The 27789-nt window shown below is 47.4% G+C and overlaps 1 protein-coding gene across 3 annotated transcripts in view; it reads left to right on the top strand.

The window, feature by feature from the left end:
* The window catches only part of KLC4 (kinesin light chain 4), a 71822-nt gene that overhangs the window by 18526 nt on the left and 25507 nt on the right, over positions 1-27789 (top strand). For all 3 annotated transcript variants that reach the window (XM_084829043.1, XM_084829042.1, XM_084829044.1), the window contains exons 2-11: positions 13641-13913; positions 15648-15878; positions 16615-16693; positions 16887-17112; positions 17597-17684; positions 18433-18534; positions 18858-19031; positions 19161-19260; positions 19928-19980; positions 26878-26945. In XM_084829043.1, coding sequence (XP_084685169.1) covers positions 13665-13913; positions 15648-15878; positions 16615-16693; positions 16887-17112; positions 17597-17684; positions 18433-18534; positions 18858-19031; positions 19161-19260; positions 19928-19980; positions 26878-26945 — 1370 coding nt within the window. In that variant the 5' untranslated portion in view covers positions 13641-13664. The remainder of the gene's footprint in view (positions 1-13640; positions 13914-15647; positions 15879-16614; positions 16694-16886; positions 17113-17596; positions 17685-18432; positions 18535-18857; positions 19032-19160; positions 19261-19927; positions 19981-26877; positions 26946-27789) is intronic.

Here is a 27789-nt window from a genome sequence, read left to right as displayed (position 1 = left end):
CCATAGTAGCACAAACTATTAGCGGACTTGGTCCATTAGGATCAAATGTGTGTGCACAGACTGCAACCAGTTAAACTGGACAGACTTCTTTTGCTTCAGTTGGACTACATTAGTCCAAGTGCCTTCCTTTAACTATCGTACTGGCCAGATGAACTAGCAGGCCCCTAGCCATGGATCTCATGGTTGGGCTGCCAAGCCTTTACTTAAATTAGCCATGTATTTAAGAGCTCATCTGCTGCAACCAGGAATTCCATGCAAGTGAGTGAGCTCCATCCTTCTTCTGCCAGCCCACTTGGTTTCCACACTGGCCACGGAGGAAGGAAAGTCTCTTCCTCCATGACCATTTTCGAAACACAGATGGAGGAGGGATGGATGGATTGCTTTTTGCCTCCTTCACCAGTCTGCTTGGTAGAAGCATTTTTATTTTATTTTACTAGCTTGCTAAGAGGCTAGTACCTTCTATTTCCCTTCTGTCAGTGGAGGAGGGGGGGCTTCTTCTCTTCTCGAGCCAGCATGGAAATGCAGGCTACTAGCCTCTTAGTAAGCTAGTAATTTTTTCACGGGCTAGCAATATTTTTGGTAGGTTTATTTACATAGAATCATAGAATAGTAGGGTTGGAAGGGGCCTACAAGGCTGATGTAACTAGTCAGTCTAAATTTCTTAACTGTATTAAATAATAAAATTAATGATGTTCTTACTGAGCAATAGAGCCTTGTGTGGCAGGTGGCAGTATTGCAACTGAAACTCTCCCCACGACCTGAGTTCGATCCCAACGGAAGCTGGGTCCCAGGTAGCCGGCTCAGGTCGACTCAGCCTTCCATCCTTCCGAGGTCGGTAAAATGAGTGCCCAGCTTGCTGGGGGAAAGGTAGTCACGACTGGGGAAGGCAATGGCAAACCACCCCGCTGTAGTCTGCCATGAAAACGCCAGCGTAAGCAGGCGTCCCTCTAGGGGTCAGTAATGACCCGGTGCTTGCACAGGACGAACCTTTCCTACTGAGCAATAGGGTGGAATACTGCTTGCATATTTTCCTTGTAACATTAGAGCATATTTTTCAAACTTTTTGTAGCAGAAGCATTTTTTTTTTCTGAATGAAGACTGGATGCACACATCACCCTTGCAGACTCTAATCATAAAGCTTATTGGGCATAAGAGGAAGAACGACTTGCCCCCACCTGAGCCAGCCACCTGTGTTCTGTTCTGTGTGTCACTGCTCTGAACATGCCTCCTGAATGAGATGAAGCATGCCCAGAGCACTGACTTGTGCAGAAATGCAAGGGGCAACCTCCATTGGGGACTAGCAAGTATCCACTCATTCATGATGCAGAGATGCAACAGAATTGCCCACCCTTAGAGGAGCTGACTGGAAGGAGGCAAGGCCAGAGCAGTGGAACATGCAGAGATGCCACAGGCAGCCTCCTCTATATGGGTAGGTGCTTTGGTCTTGCACGAGCTTTCAACTATTTTGTGTTGCAGCAACATGCAGTACATAGCAGTTCTTTTCACAGCACACAGTTTGGAAGTTACTAGTTTCAGAGACCTCTGAAAGCTGAAAATTGAGGGAAGGAAACTGGGATATCTTTGCAGGGGACCTCACCACCTCCCTACCTATATTTTTGTGAGCCAGACAAAAGACTTTGAGGCAGCAGTTGTGGATTCCAAACCGTGGTGCAGATCTGGAAGCACTGTGGTTTGTTCATGGGCTGTTACTGTGTTTGGTCCACCTTAGAACACATTCCTTGTGTCTCCTGCCTCCTCGCTAACCCTGAGATGCTGATCACTTCTGTCCAGTAAGAGAATTCTGAGGAGCTCTGCATACTTCATTAGACTTCTAATGTACACCCTGCTGGTTCTCCATAAGCACTTACTTTGATTATTATTCTTCCCTGCCCAGAATATATCTGGTTAGGAGACATCTAATTCTGTAGAGCCACTTTCGAACTTTGAGCAGGCCTTTTTCTCCCATCCGTCCCACACCTCATTGTGATGACTTAGTCCTGGAAGTTGGTAGCCTCGGGGCACAGAGTTATATAGCAATTATTAGAGCTCATGACTGAAACAGGATATGAGTGCGCGTTTTGCAGGCATTACTGAATTGCCACAGTATTGCTGTGACAAGTCCATTTGAAGATGGCATGGTGACTGCCTGCCTGCTATTCTGGTGATCTCCCCTAAGTATTTATCTATGCAAAGTTGAGATAGGACGTCTGAGATAGGAAGAAGGTGGGTGTTAGATAAGTGTTGGAATACCCAGATTCTCCCTTTAGTAAATAGAGGGTTTCCCCCGCAACATGAAATTGGTTATCCATGTGAACTTCCAGGAAACATAAGGTATTCACGTGCACCTAAGTGTGTTCAGCTGTGATTGGGCAGTGCTCTACTGCTTACCTTGGCTTATGGCAGCCTTCCACAGCCTTGTGCCATCCAGGTGTGTTGGTGTACAACTCCCACCATCCTAGCTGGGGTGGTGCTGGGAGTTGTAAGCCAACCCATCTGGAGAGCACCAGGCTGGGGAAGGCTGGTTTGTGTAGTTCTGTGGGAATAATTTTGCTGATTCACTCTGGATACAAGGGGCAAAATCCAACATCATGTGAAGGAAGTCCACTCACACAATGGGACTTTCTCCCCCCACATGCCCCCACAATCTGCTCCAAAGTGGTCCTCCAGAGCAGATTTTGAAGGTTTCAGTGGGGAGTGGGGATTGTCCACTACTGCTGACAGGAGCTGTTCCATCAGCAGAATGTCTTAATTGGATTCCACCGTCAAATAATTGTTCTTTTGGAATGTAGGACAATAACCTACCAATTGATTGGTTTATTTTATTAAGATTTATACCATGCTCTTTGAATATATTATCAGTGCAGCTTACAATAAAACCTTTAAAACACCATCAGTATTGTACAAATACATTAAAATAAGTGAATAACAGCAAAACTGTAAAAGCCGGATAAAAACAGTATCAAAATCTGAATAAAACAAAAGTCTTTAAAGCCTGGGTGTTTTAAATTTTTATTTAATTTGAGATTTTTAGATTGCCCTTTAGGGTCAAATTCTCCCAAAGCAGCTTCCATCATATAAAACACAAAATATAAATTCACAACATCTAATAAACATCTAACGTCTAATAAAACATCATAAAAACAGCAAAGGAAATAAATTGCAATAAAATAGCAGTAAAGCATCAATTTATGGTTCATGGATCACTGCCTTGTTGTGGCGAAGGGGCTTGCGTAACTCAGTGAAGCCATAAGCTATGCCGTGCAGGGCCACCCAAGACGGACAGGTCATGGCAGAGAGTTCTGACAAAATGTGGTCCACTGGAGAAGGAAATGGCAACCCACTCCAGTATTCTTGCCAAGAAAACCCCATGGAACGTATCACAAGGCTAAAAGATATGACGCCGGAAGATGAGCCCCTCAGGTCGGAAGGTGTCCAATATGCTACTGGGGAAGAGCAGAGGGTATTTCCAAGTAGTGCCAGAAAGAGTGAAGCGGCTGGGCCAAAGCCGAAAGGACACTCAGCTGTGGATGTGTCTGGTGGTGAAAAGAAAATCCGATGCTGTAAAGAACAATATTGTTTAGGAACCTGGAATGTCAGATCAATGAATCAAGGTAAGCTGGAGGTGGTCAAACATGAGATGGCAAGATTGAACATCGACATCTTGGGAATCAGCGAACTAAAATGGACAGGCATGGGCGAATTTAATTCAGGTGACCATCATATCTACTATTGTGGGCAAGAATCCCTTAGAAGAAATGGAGTAGCACTCATAGTCAACAAAAGGGTGGGAAAAGCAGTACTGGGGTACAATCTTAAAAATGATAGAATGATCTCAGTACGAATCCAAGGCAAACCATTCAACATCACAGTAATTCAAGTCTATGCCCCAACCACTGAGGCCGAAGAAGCTGAGGTTGATCGGTTCTATGAAGACCTACAACACCTTCTAGAACTAACACCAAAAAAAGATGTCCTCTTCATCATAGGGGATTGGAATGCTAAAGTAGGAAGTCAAGAAATCACCGGGATAACAGGCAGGCATGGCCTTGGTGTACAAAATGAAGCAGGACAAAAGCTAATAGAGTTTTGCCAAGAGAACATGCTGATCATAGCAAACACTCTTTTCCAACAGCACAAGAGGCAACTCTACACATGGACGTCACCAGATGGTCAATATCAAAATCAGATTGATTATGTCCTTTGCAGCCAAAGATGGAGAAGCTCCATACAGTCAGTAAAAACAAGACCTGGAGCTGACTGTGGCTCAGATCATGAGCTGCTTCTTGCAAAATTTCGGCTTAAATTGAAGAACGTCGGGAAAACCACTAAACCGTTCAGGTATGACCTAAATCATATCCCTGATGAATATACAGTGGAGGTGAGGAATAGATTTCAGGGATTAGACCTGATAGATAGAGTGCCTGAGGAACTATGGACGGAGGTCCGTAACATTGTTCAGGAGGCAGCAACTCAATCCATCCCAAAGAAAAAGAAATGCAAGAAAGCAAAGTGGCTGTCTGGTGAGGCTTTACAAGTAGCTCACGAAAGAAGGGAAGTGAAAAGCAAGGGAGAAAGGGGAAGATATACCCAACTGAATGCAGAGTTCCAGAGAATAGCAAGGAGAGACAAGAAGGCCTTCTTAAATGAACAATGCAAAGAAATCGAGGAAAACAACAGAATGGGAAAGACTAGAGATCTCTTCAAGAAAATTGGAGATCTCAAGGGAACGTTTTGTGCAAAGACGGGCATGATAAAGGACAAAGAAGGCAGGGACTTAACAGAAGCAGATGAGATTAAGAAGAGGTGGCAAGAATACACAGAAGAACTATACAGGAAAGATCTGAATGTCCCTGATAGCCATGATAGTGCGGTCACTGAACTTGAGCCGGACATCCTAGAGAGTGAAGTCAAGTGGGCCTTAGGAAGCATTAGTAACAACAAAGCTAGCGGAGATGACAGTATTCCAGCCGAGCTATTTAAAATCCTAAAAGATGATGCTGTTAAAGTGCTGCATTCAATATGCCAACAAATCTGGAACACTCAACAGTGGCCACAAGACTGGAAAAGGCCAGTTTACATTCCAATTCCAAAGAAGGGCAACGCCAAAGAGTGTTCAAACTACGGCACAATTGCGCTCATTTCACATGCCAGCAAGGTGATGCTCAAAATCCTACAAGCTAGGCTTCAGCAGTATGCGAACCGAGAACTACCGGAAGTACAAGCTGGGTTTCGAAGAGGCAGAGGAACTAGAGATCAAATCGCCAACATTCGCTGCATCATGGAGAAAGCAAGAGAATTCCAGAAAAACGTCTATTTCTGCTTCATTGACGACGCTAAAGCCTTTGATTGTGTGGATCACAACAAACTGTGGCAAATTCTGAAAGTGATGGGAGTACCAGACCACCTTACCCGTCTCCTGAGAAACCTGTACGAGGGTCAAGAAGCAACAGTAAGAACCAGAGATGGAACAACCGATTGGTTCAAAATTGGGAAAGGAGTACGACAAGGCTGCATATTGTCACCCTGCTTATTTAACTTATATGCAGAGTACATCATGAGAAATGCCGGGTTGGATGAATCAGAGGTCGGAATTAAGATTGCTGGGAGAATTATCAACAACCTCCGATATGCAGACGATACCACCCTAATGGCAGAAAGCGAAGAGGATCTCAAGAGCCTCTTGTTGAGGGTGAAAGAGGAGAGTGCAAAAGCTGGTTTGAAACTCAACATTAAAAAAACTAAGATCATGGCATCTGGCCCCATCACTTCCTGGCATATAGAAGGGGAAGAAATGGAAGCAGTGACAGATTTTACTTTCTTGGGCTCCAAGATCACCGCAGACGGTGACTGTAGCCATGAAATTAAAAGACGCTTGCTCCTGGGGAGGAAAGCTATGGCCAACCTAGACAGCATAGTAAGAAGCAGAGACATCACCTTGCCGACAAAGGTCCGTCTAATCAAAGCTATGGTTTTCCCAGTAGTAATGTATGGCTGTGAGAGCTGGACTATAAGGAAGGCTGAGCGCCGAAGAATTGATGCTTTCGAACTGTGGTGCTGGAGAAGACTCTTACGAGTCCCCTGGACTGCAAGGAGGTCAAATCAGTCCATCCTAAAGGAAATCAACCCTGAGTGCTCATTGGAAGGACAGATAATGAAGCTGAAGCTCCAATATTTTGGCCACCTAATGCGAAGAGAAAACTCCCTGGAAAAGACCCTGATGCTGGGAAAGACTGAAGGCAAAAGGAGAAGGGGACGGCAGAGGATGAGATGGCTAGATAGCATCACGGATGCAATGAATATGAACTTGAGCACGCTCCGGGAGAGAGCGCAGGACAGGAAGGCCTGGCGTGCTATGGTCCATGGGGTCACGAAGAGTCGGACACGACTGAACGACTGAACAACAACAAAGCATCAATAAAAACAACATTCAACTCTACATAAAATCATTGGAATTGGATAAAATAGCTCAGCACCAGTTCAAAACAGTGGCAGCATAATAAGTCTTTAATGCCTTTTGATAGCTTGTAATGATGGGGCAATACGAACCTCAACTGTAATAAAATTCCACAAATGTGGGGCCACTGCAGAAAAGACCCTCTCATTCTTGCCAAGCGAATAGATCTTGCCAGTGGACCCATGAGTAGTGCCTCGGAGAATTATTTCAAAGGGACATGCAGATTGAAACATAAAAGTCTTTGCCTGGCACTAGAAAAACACTCATGTGGGTGCCAGCCAAGGCTTTCTGGGGAGAGCCTTCCAAAGCTGGAATGAAAAGGTCCTCACCTAAATAACCACCTGCCACATCTCAGATGGTAGGGAAACCCAGAGAAGGGCCTATGATTATGGTCAAATCAGATTAGGAGTAAGGTTTGGAATGTTCAGTATTAATCTATCCCATTTCAGGATACCCTAGTAATAGAAAATGAGTAAATGCTGTTGATTTAAACCTGAAAATCCAAGATTTGGCAGAATGGCTACTGGCAGTATGTTAATGCTTTTCTTTTCTTTTCCTCCCCTCCCCAACTCCACTCAGTGATGTGGCTGGGTTAGATTCAGTCTTAGTCATTGGTAATCATGACTAACTTAAATCCCAGTGATTTCCATGGGGCTACTCTAAATATGACTAAGACTAGATCCAGCCCTCTGAGACTTAGCCCTTTGTTTTGGTTAATCAGTTACTTGGGTACCAAAACACTTCACCTCTTCATTGAACTGAGCCATAGCTCAGTAGCAGAGCACCTCTGTCTCCAGGTAAGGCTGGAAAATTGCCTGAAACCCTGGAGAGCTTCTGCCAGTCAGTGTAGACCGTACTGAGTTAGACAGGTCAATGGTCTGACTCTACCTAAGGCAGCTTCCTATGTTATCTCCCCTGGCCCCTACCAGCTGCCATCCTGACAAGGCCCATAACCTTTCCCCTGTTTCTCCCAGAAAGCAGAGATGATGCCCCAAGACATTTATGGCAGGGAATTCAAATGGTTGCTTCCCCCTGGTGGTAAAAAGCTGCAAGCTTTTAGTTTATTTGATTGTTTAGATTGGCTGAAAGGGGTTTTAATCAATTAATTAATCTTTATATACTGCCATCAATCTGCATGGTGCTTTACAGTTACAAGAGGACCGGTCCCTGCCCCCAGGAGACCTTATAATCTAGAACAGCCTTCCCCATTCTAGCGCCCTCAAGATTTTTGGACTACAACTCCCAGCATTTCTGGCCATTGACCATTCTGGCTGGGGCTGATGGGAATTGAAGTCTAAAACATCTGGAGGACGCCCGGTTGGGGAAGGCTGATCTAAAATATGACACACGGCGGACAGGAAAGGGATTGGAAATAGAGGCAAGGACAAATGGAGGAGAAATGTGTTTGTTTCAGTTATAACAGCCTTGTGCTCCCCAGATCTGGAGGGCATCAGGTTGGGGAAGGCTGAATTACATGTACTTAAGCTTGGTGACAGTAGGGACATAAGAAGAGCCATGCTGGATCAGACCAAAGGCCTACCTAGTCCAATATCCTGTTTCCCACAGTGGTCAGCCATATGCCTCTGGGAAGCCCACAAGCAGAACGTGAGTGCAAAATAGCACCCTCCCACTTGTCTTCCCCAGCAATTGGTATTGAGAGCCATAGTGCCTCTTATATTGGACGTAATATATTACCATCATGACTAGTAGTCCTTAATAGCCTAGGGTCTGGGGACTAACCTTTTAAAAAAGGATTCCCTTTTTTAATTGGGCAAAACATTGTGACTTGTTTTTAATATAAGTACTTATAAAAACGGCAGGTGACAGGCACTGTGTTAGAAGAGGCATTCCCTCTTTGCTGTGACACGGGAAAGATGCCTCTTCTAAGAGTGCACCTGCTATCTGTTAAAAACAGTGCACTTTTTCCCCTTCAGTACTTATCTTAGTCATTTGCAAGTTCATTCTGATTTAATAATTGCGTTATTAATTTCATTTGCTTGACCATGCATGTCTTTAATTCGGTGATGGCCATAATGGTAACAAACTAAATAACTGATCATTTGCTAGCCTTTCTAAAGGTACCCCTAAAAATCTACCACCTGAGCTGGACCATCTTGCCCTGCCTGATACGTCCAAGAGGGCTCAAACAGCTGGTAATAAGCATGTTAGGGAAAGGTATAGACAGCTCTTCCCATTGCATTTCACTGTCTTCTAAATGCGGGGGTGCAGAACCTCAGGCCCCAGGAGCAAATCTGGCCTGCTAGCATTCTCCAGATGGCCACGCCCCCTTCCCTTATCACCAATCATTTGGTGGTTTCCTGGCTTTTGTGCAGTTCCCCCCCCCATATGAAAAAGTTGAAATGCCTCTCCTCTAAGGCGTAGAGTTTTAAGCTACAATACGCTTCTGTTTTTTTTGCATTTTTGGCTTCATCCCTTTTTCCTTTGGCCCCACCCACCACTGGAACACAGCCCCCGAGAGTTTCTCTGAAATGGCTGAAAGAGGTTCAATACCTCTGCTCTAAAAGTAACACAGTGAGTGGCCATTAAAATCTTGAGTTTGTGGGGATATTTTTTAAAAACATCTGATTCCAAACAGGATAAAAGAGAAGGCAGGATCCTTTGACCCACTGTTGTGGCTGCAACTTGCTACTGAGCAGGTTCAAGCTTGAGGCTTTGCATCAGGTTTAGATTGTCCTCAAAGCTACAAGTAAGCTGTTGGTAGAGTAAGCCTCGCCCGCCCGCCCGCCCTATCATGCCTGACAGGCTTATGCCAATATTTTGATGCTGATGTTTCAAAACACATTGGCAGCAATATCTGGAATGACTGCGACAAATAATGCATCAGCAGAATTCTTCTGCTCCTGCCCACTACCTCGCCAGAACACTCAAGCTGTGTACCAGGGCAGAAAGCAATAGCATCGTTGGGACCAAACTAAATGGGACATTAAATGCCTGCAAGCATATTGTGTGCATGTTTTTTTAAATCTTGAAGTATCAGGTGGAGGGGACAGTCAGGATCAGGACTCTAGGGAGCAGGGATAATGCGCAACACACTTCTGCTGAAAACAAATATCTCGTGCACACATGGCTGATGTTCGCCCTGTGAGTGAGGCACCCATTAGTAGAAGATGTTTGGCCTCTGGAGTTCTGTATTGTGCTTTAGCTCAGCATTGATGATCATTGGAGGGACTTGGGGTGGGGGGTGGGGACACAAGCTCCTGCGAATTGTATACTCAGATTTTGCCAGTTCTGAAAGCCAGTTTTCCCTTCTCTCCTCCCCCTGCCCCAGGCCTGGCTTCTGCAGCTATATTACTTATGCAAGAAAACTGCAGATGTGCTTTTTGTGGATTTTTTTAAAAATTAGATCATGGACAACATGATGGAGATATTGTTTGTGGTCATGGGGGCTGGGCAGGAAAGAGGGAGGCCACTCCTCCTGAGCTTGGCTACCGATCCTTTCTGAATGCCCCGAGGTTTATGATGGAGTTGGTCCCTGGGAGTTTGCGTTGCTTTTGTGCCTGGTGGGTCTTGTGCTTGATATTCTCTGCCCACATTGTAGAACTTCCTGCAAGAGGTGCTAGAACTAGAAAAACTTCTTCGGTCCATAGGAACTGTTCATGGTTAAGCATAGAAACTGCAGTGGATATGATCGGTATCCTTGGGAGTTTCTTGCAATGGCTCCCAAGACTGTGGGATAGCTGGGAATTATTTGAACAATCAGATATCTTGTTTGTGAAGGGGAGGTCATGAAAAGAGAAATTAGGTTTTGGGGTAGAGAGGATGTTGGGCAGGGATGCAATAACTGCAACAGGGCTGTGGAGCAGATAGGACAAGGGATGTGGCCACGTATATGAGTGCCCATGGCAGAGGATGAGATGCAGGAAGTGTTATGTGGAGAGTAGGAGGAAGAGAGAAGAAGCTTCTGAAAATCCATTACAAAAACCTGAGAAGGCATTTGGTGCAGTTAGAGGCTGAGGGGGAATCTTATATTCCTGTTTAAAATGTCTTCTGTACACCACTGTCCTCATACCTGGGTGGGGGTGTACTTCTGTGGTTCTTCTTTTAATCTGGCTTCACTTACACAGCTTCTTTCTCCTGCCTCCTTGCTTTGCCTCTTACATTCCTGTCATCTCCTTGGGTACCTTCCTTGTACTCAAGCATCAGCATAGTACCTTCCCCTCTTATCTAAATACACACAGACTTATTTACCTATAGGAGAAGTCTTGTTACAGGTTCCATCTGCCCAACCAGTGAAAATGCCAAGGGCACAGAGCAGAGCCTCCTTGGTTGTGGCCCGATGGGTCTGGAACATCCTCCCAAAGAGAGCCTGCCCAAGCCAGACCTCTTGCAGCCTTCTAGTTGGGCATCCTGGATGTCTTTGTATATAGGCAGGCACTCCACATGATACTTGGTGGTATTTCAATTCACTCTAGTCTTTTTTTCCTGGTTAGTTTTATTGGGGGGGTTGGTGGGGGGGTTAAGGGGGCCGCGGTGGCTTAGTGGTTAAGACGCTGAACTGCAGACCGGAAGGTCGGCAGGTCAGCAGTTCGAGACCCGAGTGCTGCGTGACGGAGTGAGCTCCCGTCTTCAGTCCCAGCTTCTGCCAACCTAGCAGTTCGAAAGCAAGAAATTGCAAGTAGATAAATAGGTACCGCCTCAGCGGGAAAGGTAACAGCGTTCCGTGCACCTCGGTGTTCAGTGAAGCTGGCCACATGACCACGGAAGCGTCTTTGGACAGCGCTGGCTCTTCAGCTTAGAAACGGGGTTGAGCACCGCACCCTAGAGTCGGACCCGACTGGTTGGGGACACCTTTACCTTTTGGTGGGGGGTTAGTTTTTATTTTACCTGTTTTTGTGAATTAGTTTTGTGACCCATTTTGACCCTCTTTATGGGAGAAAGTTGAGCTACAAATTTCACACATGGCACACACATACACACTTTGCCTGTATCTTCACAGTAAGTCTACTAGGAGCCCCTTTTTGCCTTAGACATAGTAGACATCCACGCAGTCCCCAACCCAGTTAAGCTGCCGTGTCAGTTTGGCTCCTTTTCACGTCATTGGGACCAGGTCGAGTTAAATGATAGTGCTTTGTTTCCACAGGGTTGTGAGCTCTGTTCAGGAAGCTCCGTCCCGAGCCCCCAAGTAACTTCCCAGCACTGTAAAATATAAGCGCCTATGCGAAGATGCCGTGTGTGTGTGTGTGTGTGTGTGTGTGTTCGTTCTGCGGTGCTGGAGGTGCTGTTGCTCTGAAATTAGGAGGGTCGCCTTCTTACTTGGGGTAAATCAACCCTTCCCTTTTTAAAGGGGACATCTCATTCCCAAGCTCCCCACCCCGGCACGCACAGGCGGTTTCCCTCCTTTCCCCGCAAGCTTTCTGCGACGCTCCATGCTGTCCTGCCACTGACAGATGCATCCCGGCCCCGGGGCCACCCTGCTGGGCTAACTCCCGTTATCCTTCCTCGCTGTGTTGGAGCCGGAGCATCTCTCTCCTCCGCCGCCCCGCCTTCTGCCTTGGGAGGAGGAAACGGGAGCGCCCCGCCCTTCTTTGGCTTCCTTGTCCCGTTGTTGCTGTCTGCGTCTTTGTTCTGCCCGTGTGGCCTGGGAGTGGGCCGGTGCCTGGGCTTGCGAGGCAGGCTTGGCACCTCGGGGCCGCTCTGCTGGGAGGCGCCCCTTGTTCTGACCGGGGCGGGGCGGGGCGTTGGCGGGACTTTCTGCTGGGCTCCGCACACACCGCGAGGCGCGCCGTTGCCTAGCAAGGAGCCCAGGACGCACAGAGGTGGGACTACCGAGAACAAAGGCCGGTCTGCTGACGGCTTTCTCCCTCCTTCTCCGGCTAGCATCAGAGCCCCGCCTCCCGCCAGCGGGATCACGTGAGCCAGGCGGCCTCGCTCCCCTTTTGTATCTGCGGCAGCCCCGCGGCAGGCTGCTCCAGCTGCCGGCGGGAGGCGAGCCCCTCTGGATGCCTCTGGGGCGCCGGGCGAGCCCTGGAGCGAGGGGGCTTTTCGTGGAGGCGTCTGCGACGGAGCAGTCAACGTTAGGTGGCACGTGTCGCTGCCGTGTGCATCTCTGAGAAGCCCGAGCCGGGTAGGAGCTTGGCAAAGGAGCAGAAATGGGATCCTGCGGCTTTAGCGGCAAGATATAGGCAGCGGGTCTGTTAGAGCTGGGGAAAGGCTTGCCTCTGCAGAATCTGTAACCCTCCCTTTTTGGGCAAACATTCACTTAGGTTTGCACTACTGACTAAAGATATATATGTATGTATTTTGTGTGTGTGCGGGGCGGGGCGGAGTTGGCAGTTTTAATTTGTAAGCAGTATGTTTCTGGCTTGTTTGTTCTGCTCCACTCCCAGCACGCTTCAGGTTTCAAGCGTATGTTGGCAGTGGCTCTTTCTCTCCTCTTACCTGTCTCACCTAATATGCTAGGTATTAGTAAACTCCACCATAGACAGGGAAAAAGGAATGCGTAGTGAGTGCCTTGATGGAGTCCAGAATGAGAAGTTAGGAAAACTTTATTACAGAATGGTGGAACTGAGCGATTAACTGCCACCTTATTTTCTCTGCCCCTTTGCATTTGCTCCAGAATCTCCCTTAATTCTGACAGCCAGAGTCCAGGTTGTTTTCTGCCTCTGGAGCTGAGCCCAGGATCTGGCCATCAAAGCATTTTCTTCAAGATGTCTGTAAGCTGCACTCGCATTTCTTGAGCTAGAGAGCTTTCCATTGCAGGGAGAAATAAAAACAAACCCAAGACTTTTTCTCTTTTTCCTGTTCCATTACTACATGTAGAACTATTTGTCCTCATTTCAGTCTGCTCCTTGTGGGATCTCTGTGACCTCTGGGCAGAAGGTGTGCTTATTGCAATTCCTCTTGTGCTCTTAAATGGCAGCTAAATCGGCTTTCTCAATTCCCCAGGGTGTGGGGGCAGTGGGCGAATGCCAGCTTTGATGTAAACACTGCCTTTACTCCAGTGTGCTCCTGCTGGTGACATCTTGTGCTCCATATTTCCTCTTTCTGCAAGGGCATTGAGCCCGTAGAAATGGTGGGAATTCCCAGCCCTCCTTCGATGGGAATAAGACCGCTTTCCATGGGATCACTTCTGTGCAGTTACTGCTTCTTCAATGTGGCAGGCCCTGCCCTGTCCGAGTGCAGCAGTGCTGTCTAATAACTCTACCCTTTCTCTCTCCTTCCTTAGGTGGGGGGTTGTAGCTGAAAGACTATGTCCACAATGGTGTACCCCAGGGAGGAGAAGATGGACAAGCTAAGCCAAGAGGAGATCATCTCCAACACCAAGCTGGTGATGCAGGGGCTGGAAGCCCTGAAGAATGAGCATAACTCAATCTTGCACAGCCTGCTGGAGACCATCAAGTGTCTGAAGAAGGATGAGGAAGCCAATCTAGTACATGAAAAAGCCAACCTGCTGCGCAAGTCAGTGGAGATGATTGAGCTGGGGCTCGGAGAGGCTCAGGTGAGCTGCAGTCCTGTTGAGGACTACCTTGGTGTGGTACATGGATCCAGCAGGAGATGCTAAATGTGAAAAATCATAAATAAGCAATTACATACATTGGCTCAGGTGACTGCACCTGGGTCTACTTCTTAGATCACAGGGTTCTAGTAAAAACAACAAAAATAAAGCAGATCCCACCTATCCTTGGGTATAGGCAAGACTGTGCATATTCCTTTCTCCTACACAAGTGCAGAGCAATCAAACTACTAGGCAGAGAAGTCAACAGCCTGTACATCTAAACTTTTGTATTTTTAATGCACATTTCTAAGTTTGCTGTTATACAGATAGACTTGAAATTGTGTGCAGTTCTCATGAAATGGGTAAAACCTCACGTTTAGGTTGTGGGGATGGGGCTCGGTTGGATTTACGTTTCTTGCCCAGATGCCTTGCATTCACTCCTTCCCCCTCCCTGTCATTTAGCAGAAGTGGAATAAATCGTAAAAGAAAAAAAGAAGCAAATATATATTTATTCCATGTAAACACATCTGTATGTCAACAGTTCTGCTTTTATAGATGCGGAATGTGAGTAACAGCGCAAAATTGTCACCATTTTAGCCAAGTACATACAGCTTTGGGCATGCAACTCTCACTGGCACCTAATTGTGCATGGATGATAGAAGGCATAGAGTCAGATTTTACTTTTCCCCGCCCTTCTATCCAGCAGCACTGCTCACCAACAAACAATGGAGACCAGAAGAGGCAGCCAGGGGTGTGTGGTGTGTGTGTTGCCTAAAATGGGAGTATATGTCAGAACCCTCTGTGTTGTCTTGGACTCCAGGACACATTCTTGCTTTATGTGGGGCAGCCAGCTGGGTTGCCCTGGCGGGTGCGGCTGACCAACACAAAGCTAGAGTACATTTAAACTCTGTGCACCCCTCTTCACTTCGCTCTCTTGCAGCAACCACAGCCTTGCCGCTCCTTGGTAACAAGAGGAGGTGAGTGCTGGAGGCAGCTGTGAGGAGACCGATCTGATGGCAGCCCTTGTAGGGACAGATTTGCACCTCTACCACCTCTCCCAGCCACGAGTTGCCGAACCCAAGCACTGAATATTCTAGCTTGAGACAAGGGGTTGGACTAGGACATGATCAGTCAGGTACTTTCCTCTCTGACTTATATAGTGAGCACATTTCTTGTGGGCTTCTGAATTCCCTGTGATAATTTCTTCACCAAGTTTGGGAACTTCAGTCTGGCTGGGCAGGAAGGTTTTGGATACAGTGGCAAGAGAACTGCCTCTAAAGAGGGACTTGGGCAGGGGCTACCAAGCATACATTAGGCCTGGGGTGGGCAGATTTCAGGCTTGCAGGATCTGCTTTATTTTTGTTGTTTTTACTAGAACCCTGAGATCTAAGAAGTAGACCCAGGTGCAGACGTACACTAGGAATTAAATAATGCAGGTGCTTCTGAGCTTATACTCAGTCCAGGAATTTGTGATCAATACCAGAACTGAGCTCTCAAGTCCTTTCACAGAAAAATCCACTCCTGAGTTCCCTGCAAGCATTCTTTTTCAACAATTATATGTTTTTCTGAGTAGCAGGGAGCTTTCTAGTTGTTGCCATTGTTAGACAGTTGGGAGTCAGAAACCCTTGGAGATCTATTGCAAATCACCCAGAGATCTGTGGGTCGTTCCTGATAGACCTTCTGCCCACCCCTGCTTTGGGCAATAGTGAACATCTCTCCCATCTTCTCTTGGGCCAGGTGATGATGGCTCTATCGAATCACCTGAATGCAGTGGAGTCTGAGAAGCAGAAACTGCGGGCCCAAGTGCGCAGGCTGTGCCAGGAGAACCAGTGGCTGCGGGACGAGCTGGCAAACACCCAGCAGAAGCTGCAGCGCAGTGAGCAGACGGTGGCCCAGCTTGAGGAGGAAAAGAAGCATCTGGAGTTCATGAACCAGCTCAAGAAATACGATGAGGACGTGTCCCCATCGGTGAGAGTCAAAACACAGGGTGAGGAGTGGGAGGTATCTGTGCCTTTCTCGGCACTCTCCCACAAGCAAAGCCAACAGCAGTGAGCTTTCTAGGAGGTCCTGATACTGTCTACCAGTTTGAGTCTGATCTGGATCTGAATGCAGTGGAGCACCTAGGGCTGGACCTTGGGGCAAAAGTCCAGGGCACCCCAAAATGACCAGCCAGAATGGCAGCAGAAGCAACCTCCGTTTTGTTCCTGAAGTCATGATGGTGCTATGATTTCAATGAGTTTCAAAAGCAAAGCCACACATGCTCAGATATTTTTTTGTTTTTTAATCAGGATTGGCAAACAGTTTTGTGTTTTTTGTTTTTGTTTCTAACTTATCAGGAATGTAGAAGCAGTTGTAAAGCATTAAATGGTGGTGGTGTGTGTGTGTGTGTGTGTGTGTGTGTAGAAATATGAATTATGTGATTCGCAATTGAAGTAATACACATGGCCATCTAAAGGGGTTCCCCCGTAAGACCGTTTTGTCCAGGGCCTAAAGTGACCTAGCTGCACCACTGTCTAGCTGATGAGATGGGTGCAGCTTGCCTACTGCTATGATTGTCACTGGGGAAAAGAACATTTTTAATAGCCTTGCTTGGGTAAACTTAAATGCTGCGTGTCAGGATTCTCCCTGTGTACTAACAGCCCATGCTCTTTAAAAAAAAAAAAAAAGCTGCTATTTGTGGTTCTTTTTCTCATCCTTGCCTCAGGAGGAGAAGGAGGGCGATTCCACAAAGGATTCCTTGGATGACTTGTTTCCAAATGAGGAAGAGGACCAGGGCCAAGGGTGTAGGTTGCATTCTTCCAGTCTTGTCTTGGGGAGGGCAGCGGATGGGTGGGCACGAAGGCTGGATGTACTGCTTTTGTCTCCCAGCAAGTTTCCTGCCTGGTTTGCAGTTGGGGAAATGAGGGAGAGGCAGTTCTCACCTGTATGAATGGGCCACAACACAGCACTGCGAGTGCCTCGCTTGTATGTTTGCAGTGCCTCATCAACACAGCAGCGCAGCAGCAGCAGCCCAGCAAGGCGGCTATGAGATCCCGGCACGCCTGCGCACGCTCCATAACCTGGTGATCCAATATGCGTCGCAAGGGCGCTACGAGGTGGCTGTGCCTCTCTGCAAGCAGGCGCTGGAGGACTTGGAGAAGACTTCGGGCCATGATCACCCTGACGTGGCCACCATGCTCAACATATTGGCCTTGGTATACAGGTGAGAGCCGGGAGCCCTCTCTGTTCAGTGGGGGTGGAAGACGCTCACTTAGTGCCATCGACTGTTCAAACGGGGCTTTCTTGGATCTTCCCGTTGCGTGGATATGGAACACTTTTTTGGAACAGAGAAATAGAAAGGGAAATAGAAAGGGGGCGGTGTTGGGAGAGCTCAGTGTGCTGAGCTTTTACAGCAGACAGATGTTGCAGAGAAGGAGGTAGACTTGACAATGAGAAATTGGATGCAGAGAATGCTCTATGACAGCCTTCCCGAACCTGGTGCCCTCCAGGTGTGTTGGACTACCAACTCCCATCATTCCAGCCATGCTGGCTGGGGATGATGAGGGGTGTAGTCCAGTGCATCTGGAGGGCACCAGGTTGGGGAACGCTACCCTATTGTGTCCTGTGTGATGTGAATCTGTAGTTCTCCATTATTGCACAGTGCCTGTAAAACTGGTGTGTGTGTGTGTGTGTGTGTTTTCCTGCAGGGATCAGAACAAATACAAGGAGGCAGCTCACCTGCTGAATGACGCCCTGTCCATTAGGGAGAAGACACTTGGCAAGGACCATCCTGCAGTAAGTTGCCATTTTCCTTGGGCTTGATAGGAGGAATGGTCCGAGGAGATGGGAAGCAGGTGTCACCTGATCTTCAGAGGGATCATGTGGGTAGGCTGTGGGTGCAGTCAGGGCTAGATGAAGGAAGTAATAAGTGGAAATCTTCTTGCTGTAGAAGCTATCTTCAGGGCAAAGAGTTCTTAAGCCTTTGGTCAAGGCAAAGAGGGATAGGCCAGTAACTAGGCTCTTATTCAGAGACCATTTTACTGCACACTAAGGAGGCGAGACTCCTACTGAAGGACATCTGGTCAAATACCATAGATTGTTAATGGAGATGTGCCTGGAGGAAGGACAAGCAGGAAAAATGGAGAAGCAGTACCTCTGACTTCTCACTGGGATCAAGCAAACAGGAACAAGGCTTTGTAGGGTGATGGCATCTTTCAATATGCGAACAAGCCCTGGTGCCCCAATGACCTGCTTCCAGTAGCACCATGAAGGGGCAGCAGCATTGGATACAGGCAGAAATTTAAAGTGGTGGCCCTCACAATGTGTGTGTGGGGGGGGGTGTGCGCGCACGCATGTGACCATTTGGGCTCAGCTTCAATGTCTTGGGTTGGCAATACCGGTGATGGCTGTAATGTAGTAGCATTTAAATGAATGTTACATAATATGTCTGGTCCAATCCCACTCCCCCTTCTCTCTTTCTTTCCTTCTGCTCCTGCTGGTTCTTCCTCGCCTCTTATGTAGGTGTGCTTCTGTTCCTCTGCAGGTTGCAGCCACCCTGAATAATCTGGCTGTTCTCTACGGCAAAAGGGGGAAATACAAGGAGGCAGAACCGTTATGCAAGCGAGCCCTGGAAATCCGGGAAAAGGTACTTCTTTTTCTCCTTCCAGGTTGGAGGAGGAAGGGCCAGGATATCGGACAATCAACCGGTGTGCACTGCAACACCTTTCAGCACACCTGAGCTCTACAACACACGCCTTCATTGGGAAAGGGGAATATCTATGGGTGCAGAACAATGCCCAGGGAGAGGCTGATGTCGAATTGTATGCAAAGGGAACTGTGTGTGCCAGAGCTGATCCTTCTAATGACACTCCATGGCACATTTTCCCCAGAAGTAAAAGGATTCCATTGTATTCCCACATTTTTAATTTTTTGTAACTGGTTTTCTGTCTGTGTTTTCTTCCCTTTCAGGTTCTTGGCAAAGATCACCCAGATGTAGCCAAACAGTTAAATAACTTGGCTTTACTGTGCCAGAATCAGGGCAAGTATGAAGAAGTAGAATATTACTACCGCCGGGCACTAGAGATCTACGAATCCCGCCTCGGGCCTGATGACCCAAATGTGGCCAAAACAAAGAACAATCTGGTGGGTCTGTTGGGTGAAGTGAAGACTGTGGGGGCATCTGAATATCTGGGGGGGGGCATTGTGTGAGGACTGTTGGTGGGAGTGCTGCCTGTGCAGCTTATAAGATGCTGCCCCTGTTCTCTGTGCCAGGCCTCCTGCTACCTGAAACAAGGCAAATACAAGGATGCTGAAGTCCTCTACAAAGAAATCCTCACCCGTGCCCATGTGAAGGAATTTGGCTCTGTGGATGGTATGTACAGTGAAGAGCGAGTGGGCAGCACGTGCAAAGAGTGGGATTAGAAGGAACCTGGCAAGGGACGTAGGCTGACATTTGAGAGCCTTTAAATCAGAGCTGGGCAGCATGTAGGCTGCATGTTCCGGATGTTTTTGCTGCTCCCTTGCCCATTGCTGACACTACCACATGGAATTTCAGCAGCCGGTGTGGGGTGCAGCTCCTGGTGGGTTCCAGAGGGGGGTGGGAATGTGGCAACCCAACCCCCAGAAGTTACCCACCCCTCCCCTAGATGTAATTCTGAAGGGCACTCTGGTTATTGTTTATCTATCCTGCTGTTGGTACACAAAGGCAGCAACTATCATTGTGGCTCCTGGATCTGACCAAGAGCCCAGTTCGCTTTGTCGGCACATCCTGTTAAAGAAAAGAAGCCACATATTGCACATACTCAGCACACTCACACGCGCGCGCATGGTCCCTTAATTTCTTTCTCCAGCGGCACACTTTAATTTTCTTCATGGCCTACCTGACAAAAGCATCTCCGTCAAATAAAATGAGCAAGCAAACCTGAAAGTTAACTAATCGGCTTTTTCTTTTCCTGACGGTAGCATGTGGGGGGGAGTTCCTCTGGAAACAGAACCTGTGTGTGTGGTTCCTCAGCCTTTTTTTTGTCTTTCCCCTGCAGATGAACACAAGCCTATATGGATGCATGCAGAAGAAAGGGAGGAGATGAGCAAGGTGAGTGCAAGGACGTTATTCTGACGGGTGCCTCTGCATGATGACATCAAGGACATGGTGCACACACCTGAGGTTGACTTGTTCAGCTGTCCTGTACCGGATGGAGCCCCAGAAATGGCAGCATCCTTCCTTTCCCTTCAGCAGGGATGGGGAACCTGTGGCTCTCCAAAAGTTGTTGGGCTCCAGCTCCCATCAGCACCTGCCAGGATGGCCAATGATCAGGGATGTTGGGAGTTGTAGTCCAGCAACATCTGGAAGGTCACAGATTCCCCATCTGTGCAGCAGCATTTTGTGGAGAATGGAGCATGTAACTGCCCCAGGGGTGTGGGGAGCGGGGAGAAGCACTAATCAGTCTGTGCAGTAGCTTTCTATGGTGGGAATTGGAGTTGTTTGTCCTGTTCTTCCCGTGCCTTGCATGTTTTCTCTTTGTTATAGTGCACTCCTTAGGACGTACTGGAGAGTGGAAGATGGAGGGATTGCAGCAGGTTTCTGGGCCACAGACACTTCAGAACCAGGAAGTTTAAAGTTTGCTCATTTGGAAGGCCATTTGGCCAAGCAGGAAAAAGTAGTTTCATGAGCCCCAAGTCTGAGATAAGAGGAATGGGAAGAAGCTGCAGTCCTCTGCACCACCACCACCACCACCTCCTTCTCCTGAGTACCTTTAGAAGGGGAGGACTAATATTTGGCCTAGGTTGGGAAGAGACCCAAGATATGTGGGGAAAACTTGGCCTGTTAAAGATACAGCAAACCCAAGGTTTTTAGGAGAAGGGCTCCAACCTCTGGTGCATTGAGCAGTGGCCCCTGGCTCTTCTAGAAAATCTACATGTTACAGGGAATAGCACAGAAACATCATGTGCTTCTGAGACATTCTGGGCTAAGCTGCTGAACGCAGCACAGCAACTCACAAGCAGGAACATAAAGACTCCAGCGCACCTTCCATGCTGGACTTCTGTCTAGAAGAGGTGATCTGAATTCTTCCCCTGTTTTTACAAACCTGACCTGATGACTGATGCCTATTTCCTGGCCTCTCATATCTCAACCTGTTTCCCAGACCTCAAACATGGGCCACATTATAATTAAAATAAAGAGGGAACTAGTACTCTTTGACCTATCACTACCAGGCTTGCTAAATGTCCTTGTGTGGAATAGGTTGTTTAGATGGAGTGAGAAGGTGTGCATGAGAGAGTGCACATGCATATAGTGAGATTGAGTGCACCAGTCTTTCCCTCAGAGAATCTGCTGTTCTTCGTGGAATGTATATTCCTATCTGCCACCTTGGATACCATTGGCCAGGAAATCTAACTCCCATGGTGGGGTCATGTCAGGAAGTGGCTGAAATAAAGAGCTACTTGGGTCAGTTCTTTCCTGGAAAGATTGGTAGGCAACGTTCAGTTGGTTTTGCACCTGGATCCTGAGCAAAAAAGCCAGCTGATCACCACTTGGTTTGAATGAGAGATTTTGTCCCCAGCCTTTGGGGGCAAAACAACCTCCTCTCTAGGCCAGAATCCTTTTCCTGACACTTCGGGCACTGATTTGGGTCAAGTTCCCTGCCTTGTGTGTTTTTGTAGCTTTTCTGGTTTTGCACTAGATTGCCTTTCTGCCTCCCAGTCATTTTAGTTCCAGGTAGCTTTGTTTCTACCAAGCTTTTCTCTTTCCTTTTTTCTTGTTATATTCGAGGGGAAAAAAACCTCTGCAGGGCACTGTGCTGTCAACACTCGTGTTTTAGATATGAAATTTTGCATACAGCCTTGAGTTCCAACCAGGAAGCAACTGGAAGTGAACTTGGTTCAGGAAGCAAATCAGGGGGGTGGGGGGAGCTATTGAAAGCAAATCAGAGGGGGGGACACAGTTTTTGTGCCTGAACTCGGAACCCCAGAGTCCTGATCCCACCTGACTCTTTCCTGCAGTGTCTTCCTTCCTTGGACCACCTCTTCTAACATTGCTGTTCTGGTTCCCCAGTGACTCTACATCTGATAAGGCTGTACCCCTGGGCAGTGACTGGAAGAAGATGGCACATAAAACCTAGACTCTTCCCTCTCCCACTTAACTCAGCAAGCACGTGATTAAGTTCATCACTAAGCTCCAAATTCGCTGTTTAGGCAGCAAGTGTGTTTGCCATTTATATTCCTGTAAATAGGAAGCTGCCTTATACTAGGTCAGACCGTTGGTCTATCCCAGTATTACCTGTTCTATTGGGCAACAGCTCTCAAGAGTCTTGAGCAAAGGTCTTTCCCATCGCTTACTTGTTGATCCTTCTAACTGGAGGTGCCAGGCATTGAACCTGGGACCTTCTACATGGAAAGGATGTGCTCCGCTGCACTAAGGTCCCTCCCCAAATATGAATGAAGTAGTAAATGCAGTCAAGTGAATACTTTACACACAATGGACTCCCATCTGAGCTGTGTGGCTAATTGGGGCTTTCTGGTACATGCACACTATGTGGCCTTGCATGTTTACAAGTGCATGTCTACACTTCCCACATTACAGTACCTACCACCATTGCAATTATGGGTATATAAGCAGTAAGCTCATTGCCTCTGTTAAGAGTAGGAATTGGTCTTCATTTGCTACATGAAGTAGACACCAAGTAACCCAATCCGCAGAAACTGGTACAAGCATTCCTCTTGGTTTGTAGGGAGTCAAATAATACTTAAGAGAAAACATGCTAGAGAAATGCCAAGTGCTCAAAGTAGCACATGCCTTTGCAGTAGTCTCTAACCCTTCTGGGTAGGTCAGTATCCCCATATGAGGCAAAGGGGGGGCAAGCTGACAGAGTAAGAGCGGCCTTAGACAAACCAGTAAGCCAATGGCTAAACTGAGATGTGAACTGTGGACTTCCCCGTAAATAACGTGTTCTTTAACTGCTGAGTCACGTCAACTTTTCTTGAAATAAGAAGTGAGCTAGAGCCTTCCAGAATGACAAAACAGGAAGGACTTTTCCACACAACGGAGAGGAGTGAGATCATATGATGATGATGTTGTCGTTGTTGGAATAAGGAATCCTCAGTAATGTATTTATTCATTCAGTTTCCATTCTCTAATTTTCCTTGTTTCCTTGTTTCTTTCTCATGCTATTAAAAGGCATAAAACCCATCTTGCTAGTGCATTGCTTTTTCACATTTTGTCATATTTTATCTATATAGCAGAGTAGCAGCCCAATCCATGCATGTTTACTCTGCAATAGACACCATTGAACACAGTGGGACTTACTCTCAAGTAAGTGCATTGGATATCAGCCTCGGGCACCTTCCTCAATGGACTTGGACGACTTGCATGCATTGCTTGTGGTACATGCTGGGCAGCGGGACGTTTGGTACGGCCTGGGGAATAAATAAGATAGTGATGTCTAGCATCCCTGTTGTATTGTTATGAGAATACCCCATGTTAGAAACAGCTGTACTCTTGCTTATACGCTTTAGGATCTCCATGATATTGTGTGGCCATTGGGAAGGAGAACAGAATTCTGTGGCATTGGAAGATGGCACTTATTGTGAAGAAGTGTCTAGTTGTTCCATCTCCTTAAAAGTTTCAGCTCAAAGTCCATTCGTTGCTTTAGAGGATCAGGGGTGGACTGTCATACAAAGGGAAACCAGGTTTAGGCTGTAGTGCAGTGGTTGACAACTTGAGGCCCTCCAGATGCTTGTGTTTATATTTCCCATCGTCCATCACCATTGGCTGTGCTGGCTAGGGCTGATGGGAACTGTAAGCCAAAACATCTGGAGGGCCACAAGTTGCCCATCCCAGTGTGGGACTGACTCCCAAGTATGTACAGATGAGCTTGCTGATGGAGAATTCTGCTTTCTGGGGAGAAGGTTGCAGCCAAACTTACAGTGTCTTCTTGCCTGAGGAAGGCCTTATGCAATAATGGAGCTGCTCATGAGGCAGTAATTAAGCCTGAGAAATGCTGGGACTTGGGATCACAGGATCAGAGACTCTTGTTCAGTTGAAGACCATGGTTCTTCCCCACCCCTGCCCAAGTGACAACCCCCCCTTACCATTCTGACCTGGAAATGCCCAGCAGCCTGTGCTTGGCTGCAAGTCCATCTCTGCATCTCGCACAGAGGTGTATAGCTGTGCTGGTCGCTGATCTGCCTTCACAGCTGCAGCGCTTGAGCTAGATAAGGGTGGCTGAAATCTCAGCCACCCTTATGTGGGCAAAGCTGTGGGGAACCTGTAAGGCTGCCTTCCTTCCCCAACCTAGTACCCTGAGGGATGTGTTGGATTTTAACTCCCATCAGCTTCAGCCAGCATGGCCAATCTCCGGGACTGCTTGGCATTGTGGTCCAAAGCATCTGGAGGGCAGCAAGTTGGGGAAGGTTGATGTAAGAGCAACATCTAAGCTCTTATGGACTCATCCTTCCCCAGGCTACCATATAGTCATTGTGCTGAGTGTCACCAAAGGGTGTACTAAAATGAGGCTGAATTTAGTATCTTCTTATGCTAGGCAGAAACTGAGTGTCCAGACCATTATTGTTCAATGGCAACAATAATTGAAATGCCCATTACAGTTTTAACTGGATTTAAAACCAAGATGAAACCATGGCATGATTAAACCTCCTCTTTGACTCATAATTTGGACACCCTCTTTGTCCCAGTAATGAGAAGTCCACATTATGGATGGGCCCACTGAGGACTACCAAGTCCTTGTTCCCCAAGGTCTTCTAATGCATTCCCCCAAACTGGAATTTGCTTGTCACCTTGCTTTGCTGACAATCTGGTATGCATTAACATGGAATACAGAACATAGTATGGCAAGGGCCATAGCTCAGTGGTAGAGAAAGTGCTTTTCATGCAGAAGGTTCCAGGTTCAATCCCCAGCATCTTTAGGTAGGGCTGGGAAAGACCCCTATCTGAAACCCTGGAGTGCTGCTGCCAGCCAGTGTCAACAATACAAAGCTAGATGAACCAATGGTCTGACTCAGTATAAGGCAGCTCACCACAGGATGTAGTGAGGCCACCAATTTACCACAGGATATGGTGATGGCCACCAATTTGGATGGCTTTAAAAAGCAGACAAATTCCTGGAGGAGAAGGCTATCCATGGCTACTAGTCCTGATGGCTATGTGCTACTTCCAGTACCAGAGGCAGTATGCCCATTTACACCAGTTGCTGGGGAACATGGGCAGGAGGGTGCTGTTGCAATTGTGTCCTGCTTGTGGGTTCCCAGTCAACAGCTGGTTGGCCGCTGTGTGAACAGAATGCTGGACTAGATGGACCCTTGGTCTGATCCAGCAGGGCTCTTCTTATGTTCCCAACTGACTTCTCCAACCCAGTCAGTGCTTAAATATTTTTCAGTATTAGCAGCTGGCAACTCCCTAAATATCAGGCCTGCCTGGGAACTGTCTGGTGGAGAACCTCCTTCTCTGAAGGGATTTGTTTTTAATGAGGAAGTTCTGCTAAGGCTAGGGAACTAATGACTGAACTGGTATCCTTGACCTTGGCAGACTGCCCCAGAGAATGCTGAAGGGGCAAAAAACTGGCGATGATTGGGCACCGATCCAATGGGAAGTTGTTGCAAGCCAAGAATGTAGTTCTAGGGAGGGGGTCATACACTGGGGAAAGTCCTGGAGCGTGGCTTTCAGTTTCTGCTCAAACTTCTAAGCTAGCTTAGAAAAAAAGCGAATGGAGGGAGGAAGACATTTAAAACTATACATTTTCATAGAATAGTACGGTTGGAAGGGGCCTACAAGACCATCAAGTCCAACCCCCCATTTTAATGTAGTGTTATATAGTTCATATAAAATTATGCATGGTGTGGAGAAAGTAGGCTATCACTTCGTCTTGGGGACACAAATTCCATAGTTTGGCTATGTGAAGAAATGCTTCCTTTTGTCTATACCATTCGGCTTCTTCCCATAGCACATAGTCAGATTATGGAATGTGCTACCAGAAGATGGCCCCGGGTTCTAGTATTATGGGATAAGGTCTCCCTCTGAGAGAGGGTCTCCTTCTCTCATAATACTAGAACCTGGGGTCATCCCATGAAGTTGAATGATGGACAAAGAAAGCACCTCATCACACTGCACAGAGTTAAACTCTGGAATTCGCTACCACAAGATGTAGTGATGGCTGCTAATTTGGATGGGGATTTAGAAAGGGATTGGGCAAATTCATGGAGGATAAAGCTATGAGTTGCTACTGATGGCTGTGTATTCCAGTATTAGAGGCAGTATGCTTCTGTATATCAGTTGCTGGGGAACATGAGCGGGAGGATGCTGCTCCGTTCTGTCCTGCTTATGGCCTTTGCACAGGCATCTGGTTGGCCACTGTGTGAACAGAATGCTGCACTAGATAGGCCTTTTGTCTGATCCAGCAGGGCTCTTCTTATGTGTGTTAAGAAGTGCTGTGAGGAACCTACTTTTCTATCTAATGAGGATTTCCACCAGTGGTTAAAGGAGTTGCCTTGTATGACTCTCTTGTAAGATTTCTCCTTATGCTGCATTTTGCTGGTTACCCCTTTGTCCACATTCATACACACTTATCTCTGTATCCTGGTTCACCACAATCCAGCAAACTCTACAATCCCAGAAGTTACTCTGCTGGCTCTCATATCTGTGGCTTAGCTAAAGTTCTCATGATATGTCTTTGTGCACAGACACTGGGGCAGCCATCCTTTAAAAAAAAGAAAAGAAGAGATGGTCAAATTATACAATGAAACCTAATGATATTTCTAGTTGTATATAGAATGATGTATATGTATATAGTCTCAAAATACACCAATGTAGGATCCTGGATGGCTACAAGATGACTGAGAGTGAGGAGTTTTATAACCTGTTTATCTTTACTAGGCATGCAAGCGGAGATGGATACCCTAGCTATGGACCTTTTCTGTGCTGGTGCTTTTGCTATTCTAATCTCACTTTGTCTTCTCTCCCCCCCCCCCCCGTCCCTTCCAGAGCAAGCACAGAGAGAATACCCCATATGCAGAGTATGGTGGCTGGTATAAGGCCTGCAAGGTCAGCAGGTAAGCTGTGGTATCTGTCAGGGGTCCCCAACCCGCTTTTATATGGTTCTTTCCGTGGCTCTAGTTTTTGCTGACAGAATAAACTTCTCCAGAAGCCAGCAAGAAGTGCAAGGGCAGGGACAAAAAGGGACAAGGGAGTGAAATGAAGCAGAAGAGGTGGGGAGAGAGCAGAAGCTGATTAGACTGGCAATGGGACAACATCCTCTACCGTAACTTTCCCCAACCTAGTGTGCTCCAGGTGTGTCGGAGTTCTGGTCCAACACATCTGAACCACCCCAGATCGGGAGAGGCTGCTCTACTGCCCTTGGGGGCTGCAGGGTAGCTTAGGGGGTACAGGGTGGACCTGGCACACAGCTCTGCCTGCTCTCTGCCTACTCATATGCTGCTGCCACTGTTGCATTGCAGCATCGCATGAGCAGAGCAATGCATGCGCACATACGAGTCTTGTGGGAGCACCTGGCCTGGGCTAGCTACCTCTCTGCCTACTCCATTGGGGCCTTTCCCAGTGGCACTGTCTGTGTCAAGTTGGGAGAAGATGCCTAGGCCGGAAGCAGGCAAGAATTGCCATCACCGGCTCAGGAGGTTAGGAACAGCTGGGGGCCCTCAGGGGAACTGCAGGGGGCAGCTAGCGCCACAACATGCCCCCCCCCCGCATTTACTGTTTGGGGCAGCCAGTGCCACAGCCTCCCAGCATCCGTAGCCTGGGGTAGCCACCTCCTTCTCCCAAATGATAGAGCTGGTCCTTTAAGGGCATGCCATAGGCAAGGGAGTTAAGGGGAGCAAAAGGAGATGGCTGTTTCTGCTCCTCATACTACTACTGCTACTATGCACGTACCCAGCTAGC

The sequence above is a fragment of the Heloderma suspectum genome, chromosome 1 (genome assembly GCF_057233095.1).
Source record: "Heloderma suspectum isolate Gila_16-S chromosome 1, 16-S_ref, whole genome shotgun sequence".
In the NCBI taxonomy this organism is placed as follows: Eukaryota; Metazoa; Chordata; class Lepidosauria; order Squamata; family Helodermatidae; genus Heloderma; species Heloderma suspectum.
The sequence above is the reverse complement of the archived record's forward strand: the minus strand, read 5'-3'. Positions and strand labels throughout refer to the sequence as shown.